Source organism: Cyrtonyx montezumae, unplaced genomic scaffold, assembly GCF_038088225.1.
Source record: "Cyrtonyx montezumae isolate F1298 unplaced genomic scaffold, pur_monq_1.0 scaffold_2, whole genome shotgun sequence".
Lineage (NCBI taxonomy): Eukaryota > Metazoa > Chordata > Aves > Galliformes > Odontophoridae > Cyrtonyx > Cyrtonyx montezumae.
Window position 1 is genome coordinate 41134461 of NW_027071936.1, and position 18241 is coordinate 41152701.

The following is an 18241-nucleotide window of genomic DNA, read 5'->3' on the forward strand; positions in this document are numbered from 1 at the left end:
AATCTCTTGGTTGGTTCTGCACCATCTTCCACCATCTCATAACGTTTTGTGCAATTTCAAGCTTGGATTCCTTCCTACACACTGCTGCACACCCTCCAGCTTTCTTGCCTTATAATTCTTCTTTCCTTTCCTATTTCTTAATTTCTTCAGTGTCATGCAACCTTCCAATTAACTGTCTGCCAGGCACTTCCTTTTTTCTCCTCGCCACCGTCTGGTTTATATGAGAATTAATTGCATAGCCATTTAAATCATGAATGCTTGTACTTCTGTGTGTCTAAGTAGATGTAGCATGCAGAACCTGACTTGGGTACCAGATAAAGCACAAGATGTAAACTAAAGCACAGTCTTCCTAGAAGGCTTTTAATGCTTAGACAGGATTTGTACTTCATATTATGACAAACACACCATTTATTTGTAGTAGTGAATAAATGGCAGGCAATGTTTCTAGAATGATAGATCTAATACTCTGTTTCTCTTGGTGTTAAGAATGGTTCCATTGCGTGTTTCCTGCATCTTTAAGCAGAAAATACTTTCTTCCTGAGAAAGGTGACTGCCTTGAATCTCATTACCATAAAACTTGCCTGCTTCAAAGAATTTCTCAAACACGCACAGTAATTATACAAAGTGAAAACTGGTGCCACTGGTTTGCTCTGAGTGTTGCCTAAGAGAGAATTCTATTTCATTTTTTCTTGTGCGGAGCTGCTGGAGAAGCTTTCCTTGGATTAAGCAGGCTCCTTTTCACCCAGGTCCCAGCGCATCCATGTTGCAGCTGCTCAGCTTTGCAGTTCTTATTCCTGAGACCTCAAAAGATATTTTGCACATTATTTTTAACGCCTCTTTCTTAGAACAAGAATTGGTAAGGACGTTGTGGGGCTTTGCTGTTGGCTTGTGGTACTCTTGCCCACTTTTCAGCTGATGCAGCATCTGAAGAGTACTTTGAATCACTCTATTTCCCACCTTAATAAGGAATTTTCAGGTAAAATAAACCTCTTATTGTTATACCTGAAAATAAGGTAAAATAACTGCTACTAGTGCGTTGTTTGGAAGCTAATGAGCTACTTCAGTACATCAAACTCAGCGTAAAATATTAATACTGGGCCAACCCCTCATTTCCAAGGAATGGATGAAAAATTGGGACTGACTGAAAGTCAGTCCTCCGCGCAACAAAGAAACAAGAAGGAGAACTGGGGCCGGGGACGCGCAGAGCAGCCGTAACGCGGCAGGTGCGGAGCCGCCCCGCCCCGCCCCGCCCTGCCCGCTGCCGCCCCCGCGGCCGTCATGTGGGCGCCGCGCATGAGCGGCGCTCCCAGCCGAGCCGGGAAGTGCCGAGAGGAAAGTGAAGCGCAGGGAGGAGGATGGCGGCCCTGGCCCGGGCGCTGCTGCCGCCCGCAGTGCTGCTGGTCCTGGTGCTGCTCGTCGTGGCGCCGGACCCGGTGAGTCCCACGGGGCGGTGAGGCCGTGCTGGCGAAGGGTCGGGGCCGGGAGCCCCTCCGCCCGGGACGGCGGCACCTGCGCTGTGCCACGCCCGGCTGTGCGGGGCTGGGCATCGGCCCCTCGCTTATGCGGCCTTTAAGCAGCACTCGTGCTGCTGTGTGTTTCGTATCACTGCGTCTCGTACGTACTGCAGTGCGCTGCAACCGTGGTTGGTTTAAGATCTGAAAGTGAAGGAGGACTTGCTGGAAGCGTGTGCGCCTTTCACTACTGCCTTTATGGTTCCGTCGAACGGGCTGGTGTGGGGTGCTTGCCTTCTAAGTAATAATTTCTGAAGTGTTGAAGCATTCACGTGAGTCAGCTTTCCTCGCTCAGAGCGGGCTGTCCGCCGCTTCCTTAGCATGCAAGCAAGGCCATCCCGCTTTCCTGGTGTGGTTTTTAGTCCTGAAGAACTACAGCGTGCTTTCCTCTCTCAGCTCTCCCACTCTCCTTATCCTCTGTGGGGAGGAAAGGGGCAACCAGTGGCAAGTTGCTGCTGGCTGCAGTTGGGTTTTGCGTTTGGTTGCACTCGGTGAAGCTTTGCACTGATACAGTACCCTCTGGGTGTTGAGGTTGCTGGTTGTGCTGCTGTGCAGCCAGCTGCCAGACTTGGGATTTGGTTTGGTGCTGGACTGCATCATTCAGAGAGGAATAAACAGCAGTTGAAGGAATAAAAGTGTTCGTTGTCTTCCTATGTACAGCTGGCCGGGTTCCTGTCTTTTTGCTAACAAAGAACATGCAAGTGCCGTGAACTTGTGCAGACTGCCACTCCCTTTGGCTTTCGATTAGGCCTCCACAACCATACTTAATATTTTGTTTAAAACGTGATTATAATTTGCTTGATTCCTATTTTGTCAGTGCTGTGAGAGGGCTCCTATCTTCAGAAAGGTGGACATCTCCTGGACTGCTGCAGCACGGCACAGGGCTGGCACTGCCCTGTAAAGGGAGAGGGGATGAGAAAAATAATGTTCTGTATCACAAAGTTTGCAGACCAAAAGATGCAGTACAGAAGCAGTTGTTCTGCCTAGGAGAAACTGAATGGTATGTCCTGTAACTACAAAACAGTAGTTCATAGAGTAAACATACCTGTTTTAAAATATGAAGACAAGAAAAGCTGAATATTAACAAGGATACTGGAATTGATCTATATCAAAAACATTTTTGAGGGTAATAAAGAAGGGCTTAGAGCATTGTTTAGACAGGACGGGCTACGTTCAGCCTATTTATCTGGAAGCAGTCAGGCTAGTTTTTGAAATATTTACTCAGCAGTCATTAAACCACACATTAATTTTCTTTATTGTGGTGAATAGTAACTGTTAGTAATTGATTTATTTATTTTTCTCGGCTAGCAATTCACCTCAGTAGTTTGTTAGCTACTCAGTTCCTGTTCTGCTCTACTTCTTTTTCTTAGAATAGATGATAACAAAGCTATTCTGTATTATTTCCTTCATTATTACTATTTCCAGCTCATCTTTTCTCATGTTGTCCTTTCCCCTCACTGTGTTCTTTCTCTTAGTGTTTTGGTATCGTGCTGTAAAGCATCTGTTTGTGTACATTATTACATAGTTATGTACATACAGATTCTAAAATCAGCTGTACATCAGGTAATCAGGATATACACTCTATGGATGAAAGGTGATTTAGTAAAATCAGGAACAGAGATCATTTAATCACCCATCCAGAACAGCTATCATTCTCCTGAAGGGTTTGGTGGATGTTAGTAAAGCAGTTTCATGGTGACCTCCTGGCACTGGGGAGCTTCTGCTGCCTTTGAAGCTGAAGGTGGTCCCCTCCTTGGTGCTGCAGGGCTGCTTGTGCATCTCTCAGGCAACATTTATTGCTGTTCTTGCATTGTCAAGCCTGTGCAAGAACGAGGATCTTGCTGATACAGCAGTGATTTCATGGCTACTTATTTCAACCTGGTCCATAGAAAGTACCGGGTGGTTTTTATGGTCATGTAAAGAATCCTGCAAGCAACCAATAGTTGTGATTTTTTTTAGGTGGTTTAATAGCTAGTTACTGAGTTTTGTGCTGTGATTTAGAAAAAGTAGATGGACAGCCTGAGCATTCAATATTTCAGAAGAAATGAGGAAATTGTGCACCTGTTCACGCGTGTTTGGCCATCATGTGGACCTGTTCAGAGTGGGAAACTCAGAAATAGTTGACTTTCTGTTTTTTTAACCTTGTCTAAATAGTTTGCAGCTAATCTTCAGAAAAGCAAAGGGATCAGTTTTCTGTCTATTGCCAGAACACATGTTCAAAAAAAAAAAAAAAAAAGAAATAAAACCCTTTCTTGTGTTCTGATTGTTTTGACATGCTTTTAAAATCTATTACACACTGACAGATAAAATTTATTTATAAATAAACTGCTAATGGCTTTCATCAGGTAGATCAAACAGTGCTAACAGGTCTGTAAGGTATACAGAGTCTTCTGGAGATTGTTAAGCTTGTTTTATTCATAGACAGATAAGGAGTCTAAACGCTGAGCTGTAAGGAGAAGATACTTTATCTGTTCTCTGTGTCTTTTGTTATCTCTTCCCTTGTCCATTCCCTCACCTCATCCCTTTTTTCTTCTTTTGTGGCTTAGGTTGCAAAGGACTGGGAGAACAAAAATAGCTTCACATACAAGATTAAAGTTGCATGAGAGAGAGATGGGAATGATGTAACATTTAGTACCTGAAATATAAAATACTCTGAGATCAGTCTGGTGGCCACCACAGTTTGCACAGTGTATGCACCGGCTATACTGACAGATAATGAACTTATATGGGTAGGAAGATCCTGCAGTGTGTCATACAAACTAGCAAAACTGTCAGCAGCTTTTCCAAGCTGAAGTTAATTAAATACATGACTTAACCTAAACCTGTTGGTGTGCAGTTGATCACTTATGTGTTACGTGAGCGTGTGTTCTCAGTAACCTTGCACCAGTCCTGCCTGCAGCATTTGTGCCCGGTCCTTTCTACTGAAAATTGCCTATATTCTGAATGTGAAAGGGACCATTTGGGATTAGATTTGGTGCGGTTAAGTGTCAAGAAGCAAATTTTTCCAGAAGGTCCAAATCTGTGCAGTCATTTTTTCTAATTTATTTTAGTACTGCAGGATGGAAGATTTCACAAGACAATTGCATTAATGCTGTTAAGTGTCTGCTAGCCTTTGCACGAAGCCTCTGACTTCTGTTGCCCAATTAGTCATGTGCTATTTCCACCTCCCCTCCTTGTTTTGAAACTTCCTTGTTTTGAAAATGCAGTGCCTTCCTGTATCCGTCCAGCCTTCTGTTCCAGCCGTGCAAAGGTTATAGCAGCACTGCAAAGAACTCCGGGAAGCATGCAGCTGCTGCGTGCTTGGAAAGCCCACGGGAAGAGGACTATGATAATGCATAAAAAACAAAAGCATTTCAAAATTCCATCCCCCACTGTAACAAATTATGGCAGTGTTTAAAGTCTGTGGCATTGTGTAAGGCATTGTGTTTAATAGATCATGGCATTAAAAACCAGTTATGTGAATTGCCCAAGAACAATGTGGACATTAGTTAGCTCTCACTGCGAGAGATCCTGTTGGCTGAGATGTGTTACATGGACACATTAGTAAGAGTTAAGTTAGTAAGTTAGAGTAGTTTAGGAGCACTTTTCCAAAGTACATCTAAAAATAAAAATAAAAATCCTTTATAGCTCATTCCTGTGGCTGAGTAGTTTGCCCGTGGTTACGTGTGCTTTCTCAGTCCCAGCTACAAAATGAAGCTTAACATTGAACGTGTTTATGAATGGTGATGTAAAGTGAGATTAGAAATTAAGTAGAACAAACTGTCTTGGCCTGAACTGAGGTTTGAGGTTCTTGTTTTTCTGAAGAAAATGCTTCTCAGTCATATACCAGTCATATGTTTGAGTCACAGAGTACAAATGGGCTTGTGTATTTATCATAAACTTGTGCTAGCCTTGGAGCTCATCAGACAAAATATCTGAAGTGCTGTCAGATAGCACGGGGAAGTAGCTGCTTCTGCACTACCTCTTTTATTCTCAAGTCCCAGGACTTTCCCTTCCCTTTTTATTGAACGTTCATGAACTTGTTTGTCCTAAAGGTCCAAATCAGAACTAAGTCTGTTGAAATGGTTTAAAAAAAAAAATCTAACAGTAATCTTTTACTGTCTTCACAGTATGGAGAAGACTGCAGAAGTAAAATGTACCCTCCTTCAGGACCAACGTGAGTAGTCTGATTGGACTTGTCTAATAAATTGCAAAAAGCAACAATTTACAAGCATCAGTAGCTCAGGTTTTGTTGTGAGTTGTTCCCGTTACAGAAAATTCTGGTTATGGTCGCAAGTGAAAAGCACTTTGTCAAATATATTTTTCAAAGCCTTCTTTAAATTTGCACTTTTACTTTTCATTTAGGTTCAAAGGGAACGTACCCACATATGTCATAAATCTTGATTTGCCTCCCAGCAAAAGATGGGATGAGTTGATACGTGACAAAAAGACAGAGGTAGGAAAAGCAGAGTTTGCATTTAAGCTTAGCATATATAAAACATGCATGTGGCTTTTTGATTTCTTTTTGGAAATGGCTTGGAAGGAATACCTCTGCTGAAATGCTTTTAAAGGTTTAATAGTTCTAGTTCACATTTTTAATATGATTACAGAATAAAATAATTGCTTGGTTGTTCAACACTTAACTAGCAGAATCAGGAATAAGGGGCAGCGACTGTTGGAATCAGAGGCACAGAAACTTTTTTGTGCTGTACTTTCTGAAGGAAGTTGTCTGGACTTTTCTGTCTACAAAAATATCAGTGCTTAAGCTAAGAACTTTATTTGAATTGTTAAAGATGGAACAGTGCAGGGTATTAGTGATTGTAGAAGCCAAGGACAAGTATTTATTTTTTTCCTGTAATTGCTTTTTCTGATAGAGGGACCCTGATACAGAATGTTAACCTGAATAAAGCTTGAAAAGTGTCTCTTTAGGTGGGCAGTTGGCTTTTTTTGTCTTTTTTCTCAGCAGTGTCACTGCATCTGGCACTTTCTTTAATGTATTTTTTTTTCTGTAAAATGATATTTTGAAAAGTATGTGAAAGAGTGTCAGTTCTTGTGCTCAAGATCTTCTACTCAATAAAAGCCCTTTTTCTTTTTAGTTGAAGGCCGTAGTCCAGATCATTAAAGATATAGCAAACACCTTCTTCCCTAGTGGCAAAATCGTTGACATAGTGGATCACAAAATAGTAAGTATTTCTAGTTTAATTATTTTATGACTGTATGGTCTGACTACCAGAAGGAAAATGCTACTAAATTTGGCGTTTGCAAACTTTACATGTAGCAATTCTTCCTCTTAGATTATCCAGAACAGAAATGTTATTTGGAAGAGTTAAATTAACCCTGTGATTATCAAAGCTAACATACATCTCCTCTGAGATCTTTTGGACTTTGGATTAGTCATGTTGGATATATCTGCTATTTACTTGATCACTGTAACAAAATACTTTACTGGAGTTGTTTGCTGTGTTAGGCTCCTTTTAAACAGTAGAATAAAAATAGGTTTTGAAAATTCTTATCAATTTCTGATTACAAAACAACTTTGGCCAGGTTTGAAAGAAGTCAGTGCTGGGTAAAATAGGCATAGGATTGTTACAGTGGAGAACAGTGTAGAGCTGGAAGTGGTGTAAGGTTGAGCTCTATTCCCATCTCGCTTTGCAGTGGCCTTAGATTGTGCTGGCCATGCTTCATTGGGTTTGCTGCAGTACCCCAGAGTGCCTGCAAGAGGCTGACATAAGTACGCATATGTGCTAGCTTTATGTCATGATGCTAGAGATTCTCTTAAATGCTGACAACCTCAAGATCAGTTCCAGTTGAGCTGTTTTAATGTTAGAAGTCCTGCTTAATGCTACTGTGTTTATTGCTGCTAACAATAATTACATGTTGTGCTCATCTCTGTTGCTTACACGTCAGTATTTTGATAAATAGTATTTGCTTTCTGTATGTACTTTTCTTCCAAGTACTGAACAAACATCCTGAAGTTCTGCACATTGCAGAAGAATTAAATACTCAGTTTTACAGTGCTCAGGAGGTTCCTGCTGGGGAGAGGTTTCTTTCAAATAGCATGAACTTACACAGTAAACATACAAAACTTTTCCTTTCAGTCTCATCTGACGGATACGCTTCCTTATCCTTTCAATGAAGAGCTCCAAGGGATTGCAAATTCATCTGGAATTCCTTTGGGTAAAAAGTTCCCACTTTATTAATGTAGTGAAAATCAAGGAATCTAGACTCATTTAAAGTTAGTATATTTAACTGTTCGCAGTATAACTGTACTCAGCTTGACTTTAACAAGTAAACTATTAAGTAGATAAAGGAATACATTCCATCCCACACTAAATGAAACCAGTGTTTTAGAAGAGATGTCAGTACCTCACGTAAACCTTTTATCAGTCTGGGTCTTCTCTGTGTAGCTGTAGCTTCTCACTTCTGAGCTTTGGGAACTGGAGCTAGCTTTGTCTTCTGTGAACCCAAGCTTTGGGAGATTCCCTGTTTCTCTTTGGTTCCCCATTCATCTCATTGTCTGCTGTCAATACACAAAGGCAAGGCTCTGCTTCATGCTGTGTTTTCATTCCCTCACGATTCTTACCATATCTTCATGCCTTTCTTCTTCACCCTCTGTAAAAGGAATGTAATTCCAGGCAGGAAGTAGACACTGAATTCTTCTGGGATCTTGCTGGAGAAGATTGGTCCATGCACCTAGTCCCACTGTTTCCTTTATGTATGGGCAGTATCCCTGTTCCTTGGCATGGGAAAACTGGTACATACAACAGCTTATTTCTTTAAAGTGAGTTTTATAGCTCGTTTTGAAGTTTCCAGAGAGGGAACTAGCCATCAGCTTTCTGTATAGTAAGGCAGAAGAAGACCTTTCAGGAAGGTCTTGCTTTTGCTGAACTGGTCATTTCAAACATCGGACAGCATTAAAAACATTTCTTAATAGAAGTGCTATGGAATACTGAACTTTGCAGTAGATTTTTTTTCTCATTTTTTTCATGGTTTTGGCAGAAGCTTCAAATTAATTTCCTTTTTCTTTTGTTGTAGGGGAGATCGTTATTTTTAACATCTTCTATGAAATTTTCACTGTGTGCACATCAATAGTGGCAGAAGATAAAACAGGTAATCCATCCCAGAATAGTGTTTCTGGTTTTGTCCTATGGTAGTAAAGGATCTACCTCAAGTATGTAGACCATGGTCCTTCTCAGCTGTAGGCAAGCAATGATAATAAAAAGGTATGATAAAAAAGGCTTAATTAAGACTGAATAATAGATGACAGGAGTCTTAAGATAAAAGAAAAAAAAGTACCTTCAAAGAAGTCGTGGGGTTTTCTTTCAGTATTTCCTTTTTGTAGTGGGTAGCATTTGTCTTTCTGGGGGAAGGAAACACCAACCAGACACCTGCTATTTTCTCAGTGCCATGAGAGGTTCTGGTACAACCCATTTTTGCACCTAGTTTCTAGCTGTTGCCTGTGTGTGAAGCTAGAGAAAGTGGATAGTCTGTTCTAAGAGACTATTTCATTTTTCAGATTATTTCTGCAGCCCTTGTCTGCATGTCTTGTGATTTAGAAAACTTCTGAAGGGCTCTTAGGAGGCTTACAAAAACCTCACTTTTTGAGAAAGCTGGAGCTATTACCGTGGCACTAAGAATACTGGAAGTGTCAAAGGCTGAGATGGACAGCAATTGAAAAAGTTAGTTGATTTCAATTATAACAAAATATTTTTCCAAGTAAAAAGGAGAAAAATGAAACACATTTTTCTATGCTTAAAAAAAGGACAGTTATATAATGGTATTTTCCTGCTTGTCTGTGTTTTCTGTTTATTCTAAGCTGATATTTGTCTGTTTCTTTAGAATATTTTATATCCTTACATTTATTTATTCATTTCAATACAGGAAAGCTATATCATGCCAGAAACTTGGATTTTGGACTCTTTCTTGGGTAAGTACCTGAACTTTTGCCTTTGAAGTTGAAATAAAAAAGAACAGGGGACTCAGCTGAGGAAGAAATTTCTGCATGCCTTCTTTGTGTGTAAGTGATGAATTGAGTGTTGTTAAAAATGTTGACCAGAAAGTCTGCATTGTGTATTGTAGAAGAGAGGCTAAATTGAACAAAGGAATTGTTCTGCTGATCATATGTCAAACTGCACTGCAGTTGCAGAGAATGACTGGAAGACAGTTGTGTTCAGTGTTACTTAGTGCTTCTTCAGCTCCACCTAAATCTGCAGAGAACAGTCCATGTAACTTTATTTCAGAGGCACAGTGTTATCTTGCTCTTTAGGTGATGGGAGCATCAATTTTGTTGTGTGCAGTGAAATGTGGGTTGGTTTGAGTTGGGTTTGTTTGACTTTTTTCCAAATGATTCCACTAGTCTACTACTACAGTGCTCCACTGGCACTTCCCATCACCCACCATTTCTGCTCAGAAGCCAGTGATATCTTATGTACTTCACTTACCTGGCATTATCATTTAATGAGATACAAACTCTCCGGATCAGCACTGGATCCTCTTTTAATTTTCATTTTATGCCACGTGATTGGGAATTTAATTTTATTTACAAGTATATGTATATATATTTTAAAATGTATATATATTTTGTAACGTCACTTACTCAGATGAGTGTTAGTGCTCAGGTGGAATTTACATGTTCATATTGATTAGACTTCTCACCTGCCCATCAAAAAATCAGATACCATCAACTGTGACTGCATCCATCCCTTGATTGAGTTTGTGCTGAGCTTCTCCCTTTTGTCCCAAAGCCTGGCAATGTGCTCCCTAGAAATGGAGGCAACTTTTCAAAGCTTTTCCCAGAACTTGGGTTGTTTCCAGAGAATTGTGTGTAGGTGTTCCTTAGCACTCCCTAGCATTCTGCTCTAGCATTATGCATCTATCTAGCATTATGGCTCCTCTGGCTTATCTTACGAACTGGAACCAGGCCTTCCCCTTATATATATAGGGCCCATCCATTGTGTTTGGTTTTGTTTTCTTCCTTTGAAATGTAAGAGTTTGAGGGAACTGGCTCCTGCTGCTGTATTACAATCATCACATGCTTTCAGAATACAGTAGGTTTGTTGTCACATGCAATACCACCAGATAGTAGGAACAGAATGAAGGTATCATTCAGAAGCTGTCACTGGTTCAAAACAAACCATCATGCTGTTCAGTACTGAGTAGTGCTGTATTCATGCTGTTGGCATGAATAAAATTTGGCTCTTTTGACTGGCTGCTTATGTATTTAGACTTTATAGTCACTTGCTTGTGCTGCTCAGGTAACTACTGAGCAGTGTTTCTTGGTGTACGATCAGAGTTGCAGGTGTCACACGTGGGAAACCTGTGCTTTGTGATTGGAAGTTTTAAAAGATACTGAGGGACAGAAGTTAAAAATGTTGTTCTGTCTTCCATAGGTGGGATGTTAAAAATAACTCCTGGACTGTAACTCGAACACTGAAGCCTACAGTGGTCAGCTTGGACTTCCAGAGAAACAACAAAACAGTGTTTAGGTCTACAAATTTTGCAGGATACATAGGCATGGTGTCAGGTGTCAAACCAGTAAGTATGGGGGAGGCTTGTCCATTTGTTAATAGTGTTTCAAACTTAAAGGTTTTCTCGCTTTAACACTGTCCTGGGATGTTTTTGATTTATGAACTCTTAATTGATCTACCACGTTGATCTGAAGAAAGATAAAAGGAAACAGTGTTGCACTGTTCCTTCTAAAATGAGATTGCCTAAATGAAATGCGCTTGGGTGAATCCTAAAAAGTATGTTGAATTCTGAGTAAGCAAATGGGAGAGCATATGATGTGCTATAAAGTGGCTGTTACTTCTGGCTAGCAGATGGGCAGATACTGCTGTGATCCCAGAGGAGAAACCCTGCATTTGTGATGTTTTAGCTCTCTTTCTTCAGCCCTTCTTGGAGAAGGAGACCTGCGCGTCTTTTTAATAGACATCTGAAGTCTAGATTCTATCTAGACCTTAAAAACTAGCTTCAGAGAATTTTAACACGGTCTCCAGCTGAAAATTATGAATGATTATTTCTGCTTACTCAAGCAGAGATTAGTGAGGGCTTATTCCACATGGGTTTCATCTTCCAGCCCCTTACAAAACAGGAAGTAGTCTAAAGAACAAGAAGCTCAGTTCTCATGTGAACTGCAATGTTGCCTTTCGCTTATCTCTGATATGAATGGGCTGGCGATGGATGGAGGCTGATTTGTTTAATGCTTTCCAGGATTTGTTCACTCTGACAATGAACGAGCGTTTCAGTCTCGATGGTGGTTATATTGGTGAGTAATGCTTATTTTGATCATTATTTCAGTACAAGTTTTTCAAACCACAGATGCAACAGTCACAAAAATGTTGAAAGGATGCCAGACGAGTAGGGTATAGAACAGTTCATTTTAAAGGGTGTGAAAGTTAGAATAGCAGGAGTGAAGCTAACCAGTGATATTTTGCAGGTATCTTTGAATGGTTTCTTGGTAGAAGAGATGGTATGTGGATGGGCTTTCTTACAAGAACAGTACTAGAGAACGCTACAAGGTATTGCTTCTTTTCTCCCTGTAAATGTTTTACTATAACCTCTTTTACTCCTGGATAGCATGAATATTGTAGATACATGCTTAATATCTAATGATATAGATATCTTCCCAGAAACATTAGCATTAAATAGTTTTGGTTTTGCTCATATTCTCGTGATGAGTGAGCATGGCACGTGACTTCCTGTAAGCTTTTCAAATGGTTTTCTGAGACTTCTTTTTTCCCCCTATTGAAACTACTGGCATCTGAATGTGTAACTGCATCCTGCATCAAGACATATCAGAGGGTGGGGACGCACTGGAACAGGTTGCCCAGTGAAGCTGTGGATGCCCCATCCCTGGAGGCATTCAAGGCAAGGCTGGATGTGGCTCTAGGCAGCCTGCTGTAGTGGCTGGTGACCCTGCCCACAGCAGGGGAGTTGCAACTAATTGATCTTTGAGGTCCTCCTCAACCCAGGCCATTCTATGATATCCATCAGATAATAATATACAATAGGAAGTAAACGGAAACAAAGTAAAAGAGTTAGGTGGAATTTAACACCAGTACAGTACAGCATCATTTTGTTCATTTTTAACACAGGCAATATGCAAGGAACACCTCTCAACAACCAAACTTGAAGTAAAAGCTTCTCCACTCAGTTTGTACTTAACTGTGTTCTTCCAGATCAGTGTAATCTCTCATGTGAAGGAGTAACTGCTCGGAGACTCTTCCCGGCTCTGTGGCTCTTCTTCAGTTCCCCAACCATTTGTAGCCTTTGACAGTCCAATGCTACTTTGCTTTCTGCAGTTACCAGGATGCAAAAGACAAACTGGCAAAAACAAGGCTGCTGGCTCCAGCGTACTTCATCCTCGGGGGAAAAAATTCTGGAGAAGGTTGTGTGATTACTCGCTCCAGGACAGCTGCTCTGGATATCTGGGAGTGAGTATTCTCAACATGACAACATGAGTATTCTCAACATGACATTCCTCTTTTCAGAAGAGAAAAGGCTCCTCCAATAATTGTCACATTTCTTCCTTTCGTTGAACAAGAACTAAGTTCATTAGAATCATATATATATGTGTGTGTGTGTATGTATATATATATATGATATATATATGATTTTTCTGTCATGACAGAAAAATCTGGTTGTATGTTTATGGTCTATACTGAGAGAAGCAAACCACAACTGTGCACTTCTTTTCCAGCCTTGATATAAAGAAAGGCACGTGGTATGTGTTAGAAACAAACTATGATCGCTGGAAGCCTCCGCTCATCTTGGATAATCGTAGAACACCCGCAATGAAGTGCTTGAACCAGACATCACAAGAGGTAAACATCCTCTGAATATCACATCTTGCTCTTTGGAAACCTTCAGCATAAATTACAGCTCTAATCCAGCAGGAGCCAGAAGGATCTAGAGCATCTGCAAACACAGTTGCAAGGACAAAGGTGGCTAATGGCTTTGTAATGTGTCCATTCTTCTGGTTAAGGGTACCAGGTAGCTCTTCATATTACTGTGGTTTTGTTTGTTTGTTTGTTTTAGGCTTTATCTAGGTGGGTTTCCTGCAGGTATTTTCTGCTGCTGCATATGCAGGGGATAAACAAAAGATACTTTTGAGAAATGTTTTCTGAGCTGTTTATTACTAGTGGAATTCAAACACACAATGTCAGGCAGCAGACTGTCTCTGTACTGTTCTGGGCCCCTCAGTGTCACAGTCTGCACAAGTCTGTGCAGTCTTGTGTATTCCTAAAGGTTTATCTTACTGAGGAGTCAAAAACTGCAGTTCTCAGCATTTACGCAGTGTTAGGGAACAGGTTCACATCCATTAACACCGACATATTACTTTCTTTCAGAAAATCTCCTTACCAGCTATTTATGATGTTCTCTCTACAAAGCCTGTCCTCAATAAGGTAATGCTTCTATTTCTGCAGGAAGTCTGGTGCTGCTGTGTTGTTTTTGTTTTTTCTTTTTAAATGAAGGGTCCAAGAGGACTTCTAAAATAAAGTTAGTGTATTCAGTGGAGGTGGCATTCTTGTCTGAGGACACAAGCTATTTCTACCTGCATGTTGTTGATTTGTTAAACAGATTTAGAGATTAGACCCACAATTAGCTAAATAAGTGCACATTTCAGTTGGATTGGAGACAGGTTTTTTCAGTAATACCTCTAATGAGGCTTTTTTCCTCTCTCCTCCCACCTGCTTATTATTAGCTGACAGTGTGCACAACGCTGATGGAGGTGGATAAGGGTCACACAGAGACCTACCTGAGGGAATGCCCAGATCCTTGCAGTCCTTGGTAGTCCTGTACCCTTCCTGTGTTGGATGGAGGCCCTCCGAGGAAAAACACATCTGGAAAAAGACTCCTCAGCCTCACACCTTTCTTCAGAAAAGTAATGTTATATGGAAACGTTAATGGGCTTCTAAAAGCAGGGAACCCTGTCTTGCATTGGACTTTCTTGCTTTCTGCTCAGCAGTTACAGAGGCAAGAAATGTATACTAACATGCATCTGGTTTGATTTCAGCTGTTTCTGCAACATGAGTTCAGCATTTGGCTCTGGATCCCTTCAACACTGACATAGTTTTATTTTGGTTTGAGGTTTTTTTTGTTTTTGTTCACTGCTGTTGTTTCTTTAATTGAAGTAATTTTAAAGCACGAATGAGTTAAAATGGCATCTACCAAGCACAAAAAGAGTTGTATGATAGAAGATCATCTGTGATAACATAGTTCTGTTATTCTTTCCTAAGCACATAGGATGAATAGCTCCTGTTCTGATAGCCAATATGAAGACATGTTCTAAGACACCCTATTAAAAAATGACCTACCAAGGAGTCATGTGTAGTCACAGAAACAAGCTTTTGTGGAAATATCTTAAAAGCTTTAAAAGATCTTAAAAGTAGATCTGAGACTTAAGTGTCTGTTCACTGATTTGTGGATCCTTAGCTGAAACTTTCTTGTCCTGTTGACAGATACATTTTTTAATACAGAATTTTTTGTTGTTTAAAAAAATAAATACTAATACAATATGTATTCTGAAGAACTTCTTTCTTAGACTGATATATTTGCACTGATTTCATACCTCACTGAAAGTCACCAGATGTTACACATACATGTCAGAAAAGACATTCACTTTCCCATAGACTGATTTTGAGTAATGCCTAAACTATTTGCCAGTTACAAGTAACTAATTACTAAAACTGGACGAAGTAGAGGAGAAAAGCCAAGTCAGACTGTCTCATTGGCTGAAACACAAATTAAGTAAAGGTCAGTCAGGAACTAGGAGAAATACAAGTACCTTATTATTAATCTACATTATCTGTTTCCTAAGGTAGTTTTATATATGTCAATAGATAGTTTCTAAGCCTAGTTATAAAATACAGTTCCAACTCTTGTTTTATAACATGTGAAGAGAAAACACAGGAGAGTAAGCACAGGGGCCTGTTGGTTCGCTTGTAGAACTTCAACCACCCTACAGAAGGAATGCTGTTCATATTTGAAGCAATAGCAGAGCCATGAATTTATCCTTGCCCCTGGAGTAAAGGAAGTGTTTGCTGTCTCTGATACCTGCAGTGACTTTATTGCATAAGGCATTCTACCTAAAATGTGCAAGTTGATGACATCCAGTCACAGCTGGATTCTCAATAAGCAGAATACTCAGAACACAGCGCAGTGCTTTGGTTCAGTGGGTATTATCAGTTTTCTATTCTCAACAATAAAGTCTAGTATAAGATTATTATTATTTTTCTAAGTAACTTCAAACAACACAAACAATTCTACAGAAAAGGGAACAAGTTATTGCCCATAAATCTGAGATTCAAAGTTAACTTTCATCGAAAGTATGTCTGGATAAGTTTCAATTAGTATTGTTTTCCTTTCTTAAATAAATAAATATAAACTAACCTTTAGTCATCCCTTGTTTCAGAAACCAGGTTACCAGCTTACAGCAAAGCCAGTTCTAATAAGCTTTCCCTCCATCAACGGAGGAAGCAGGGAGAAAAGGAATGTTATTGGCCAAATAACTATCAGCTGTTGTGTGAAGAAGCACAGCTTCCAGGTGAAGGAAGTACTGATGTCCTAAGCCATAGAAAAATGGGCACAATAGTGCAGCAAGAAGAAATTCAAAGGGATGTAAAGCACTGGCACATAAAGACCACACAAATCTACATTCTGCTATTTAAACTGACCTTAAAAACAAAAGGACTACACTAGTTACAACTCTAATGTTTCTTTTCCAACTAATGTAAGCGAGTAGAAACATGTTAGCATGACTGTACTACCAGTCTATTTTTCATCTAAAAATAGATGACGTCTATAATAAACGTCCGCTGCACCTATGTAAGCTAAAAATCACACTTTAGATTAAGCTAAAAATAACATGTAGCTTGAAATGCAGTTTCTGGGTCAGATGACTCATATAGAACAAACCAAGTTACGCGGTACAGTCTGAACCGTGAAGGACATGCCACAACACTGCTACATTCACGCTTTAATCTGGTGGGGGGATGTTCAGATTTATTTAGAATTAGTTGCATAAGAGGCATAATCAAATTACTTTGTCATTTAAAAATAAGTGGTAAGTTTACTTCCTTAATTAGCCCTCTCCCACTTTACAGTATATGGAGCAAGGCAGTGTAGACTATTTACTGTCATTAACTAACATGCTTTTGGTACACCCCTTGTGCAAGACAATCCACATTTCCACACTGGAAATTGCTTTATAATTGCACATAGCTAAATCCTGTGGATCTATCCAGAGCCTGAATGTGTGCGTCTGCTGTCAACAAAAATATTAAAAGCTATTAAGAACAGGAAGCAAGTGTGCTATACTGTATCTGCCTTCCATGTCAGAAGTGATTAATGTTATTAATTGCTTATTGATTTAATCTCCACCTCTTGATGTTGAAAGCACTTGCTCTAAAGGTTACCTCAAGCCAGAGAAGTTACATTTGTTTATTACAAGTAGAGACATTTTGTTTTTAGCATATGCTTACTGCCTTTCCCTTGTTTCAGCTGTCCTAGATGCCATCATGAAAGCTAAGGCCATTTCACTGAAGAAAAAAAAAAATAATAGAAAATGAAGAAAAAAATTTTAATAGAAAACGGACAGATATGTTTCTTCATATTCACGTACACTACACTTATAGTTGAGGCACCTCACAACCACAGAAAGCACTGATTCTTCAGCTTGCTTTTCCCCAGGTCAGTAAGCAACCATATGTATTTTTTTCTTTTAAGTTTGATTTTCTTTTCTGGCAGCATGCACAACGGTGATGTGGCTCTGCTGTGCTTATACAAAAAACTCCAGAACAGTGCCCACAGATGTTATGGGCAATACTCACAAGAAAAGAAATTCAGTGGAAGATGAGCTAGAGAAAACAGGCATGATGGGGAGGGCATTAACAGAGCAGCAGAGAACCTCTAAGCAAGCACCACGACCCACTTCACTCCTTCACAGCACACCATCACCTGTCTGCCCTTCACACAGCTCCCTCAGTCCACTGCTGAGAGGAGAAAGAAGCAGACCCAAACAAAAAAGCTCAGAACCTTGGTTTTCAGTTTAGTGGTAACAGCAAGCAAATGACCTGTTTATGCTGAAGATCAGTAGTTCTGGTTTTGGAGGACCAGCATCATGGCTGAAAAAGAAACACCAAATGTCCCCAAGCAGCAAAACCTCCCATCCTTTGCACCAGATGAACAAGATTAGCCAGAAAGAATAAAGCTCAAAGCAGTGGCAGAAATCACAACTTGCCTTGGGAATAAGACCACGCAGCTGATTCCTCTCAGCCTGCCTACTGGGTGTCCAGAGCACTGTATCTTTCTGTGAAAGATTTTAAAGGTCTTTAGTAGCTCCGTCTGCTCCCACACTGTTACTTAAAAGAGACAAAATTAATTATAAAGGAGTCACTCCATTTACATACTGAGTACCTGGAGCTCTGCCCTTAGGCCATTTTCTGCACCACAGCAGATCAGCTCTGAATTACATTAACAGCATACAGGACCATTTCAGTCTCCTTTGTTTTGCAGAGTTTGTTCTCTTAGCTCAATGGTTATGAGTGAGCAGTAGAAGAGTCCCAGTACAGTATTCCCTGCCTATGACGAGTATTTTGTATTTGAGGTAACTCTATACATCTAAAGTTTGCTTTGAGTTTCCCACTTTTATAGTTCTGTCATTAATTGTGCTAAGCTTTCTCCATTAGACTGATACGCAGTGAAAAAAAAAAAAAACAATCCCCAAAATTCTATATCTCAGAGCTCCATAT

At 40.0% G+C, this 18241-nt stretch overlaps 1 protein-coding gene across 1 annotated transcript; it reads left to right on the forward strand.

The window, feature by feature from the left end:
- Positions 1-1317: 1317 nt before the first annotated feature.
- ASAH1 (N-acylsphingosine amidohydrolase 1) lies at positions 1318-14940 on the forward strand. The gene is made up of 14 exons (XM_065736990.1): positions 1318-1433; positions 5621-5667; positions 5856-5946; positions 6587-6673; positions 7589-7667; positions 8526-8600; positions 9372-9417; positions 10880-11024; positions 11700-11754; positions 11926-12007; positions 12791-12922; positions 13189-13312; positions 13838-13894; positions 14194-14940. The coding sequence occupies exons 1-14, from the start codon at positions 1356-1358 to the stop codon at positions 14281-14283; spliced, it is 1188 nt and encodes a 395-aa protein (XP_065593062.1). The 5' UTR covers positions 1318-1355; the 3' UTR covers positions 14284-14940.
- The last annotated feature ends 3301 nt before the right edge of the window (positions 14941-18241 follow it).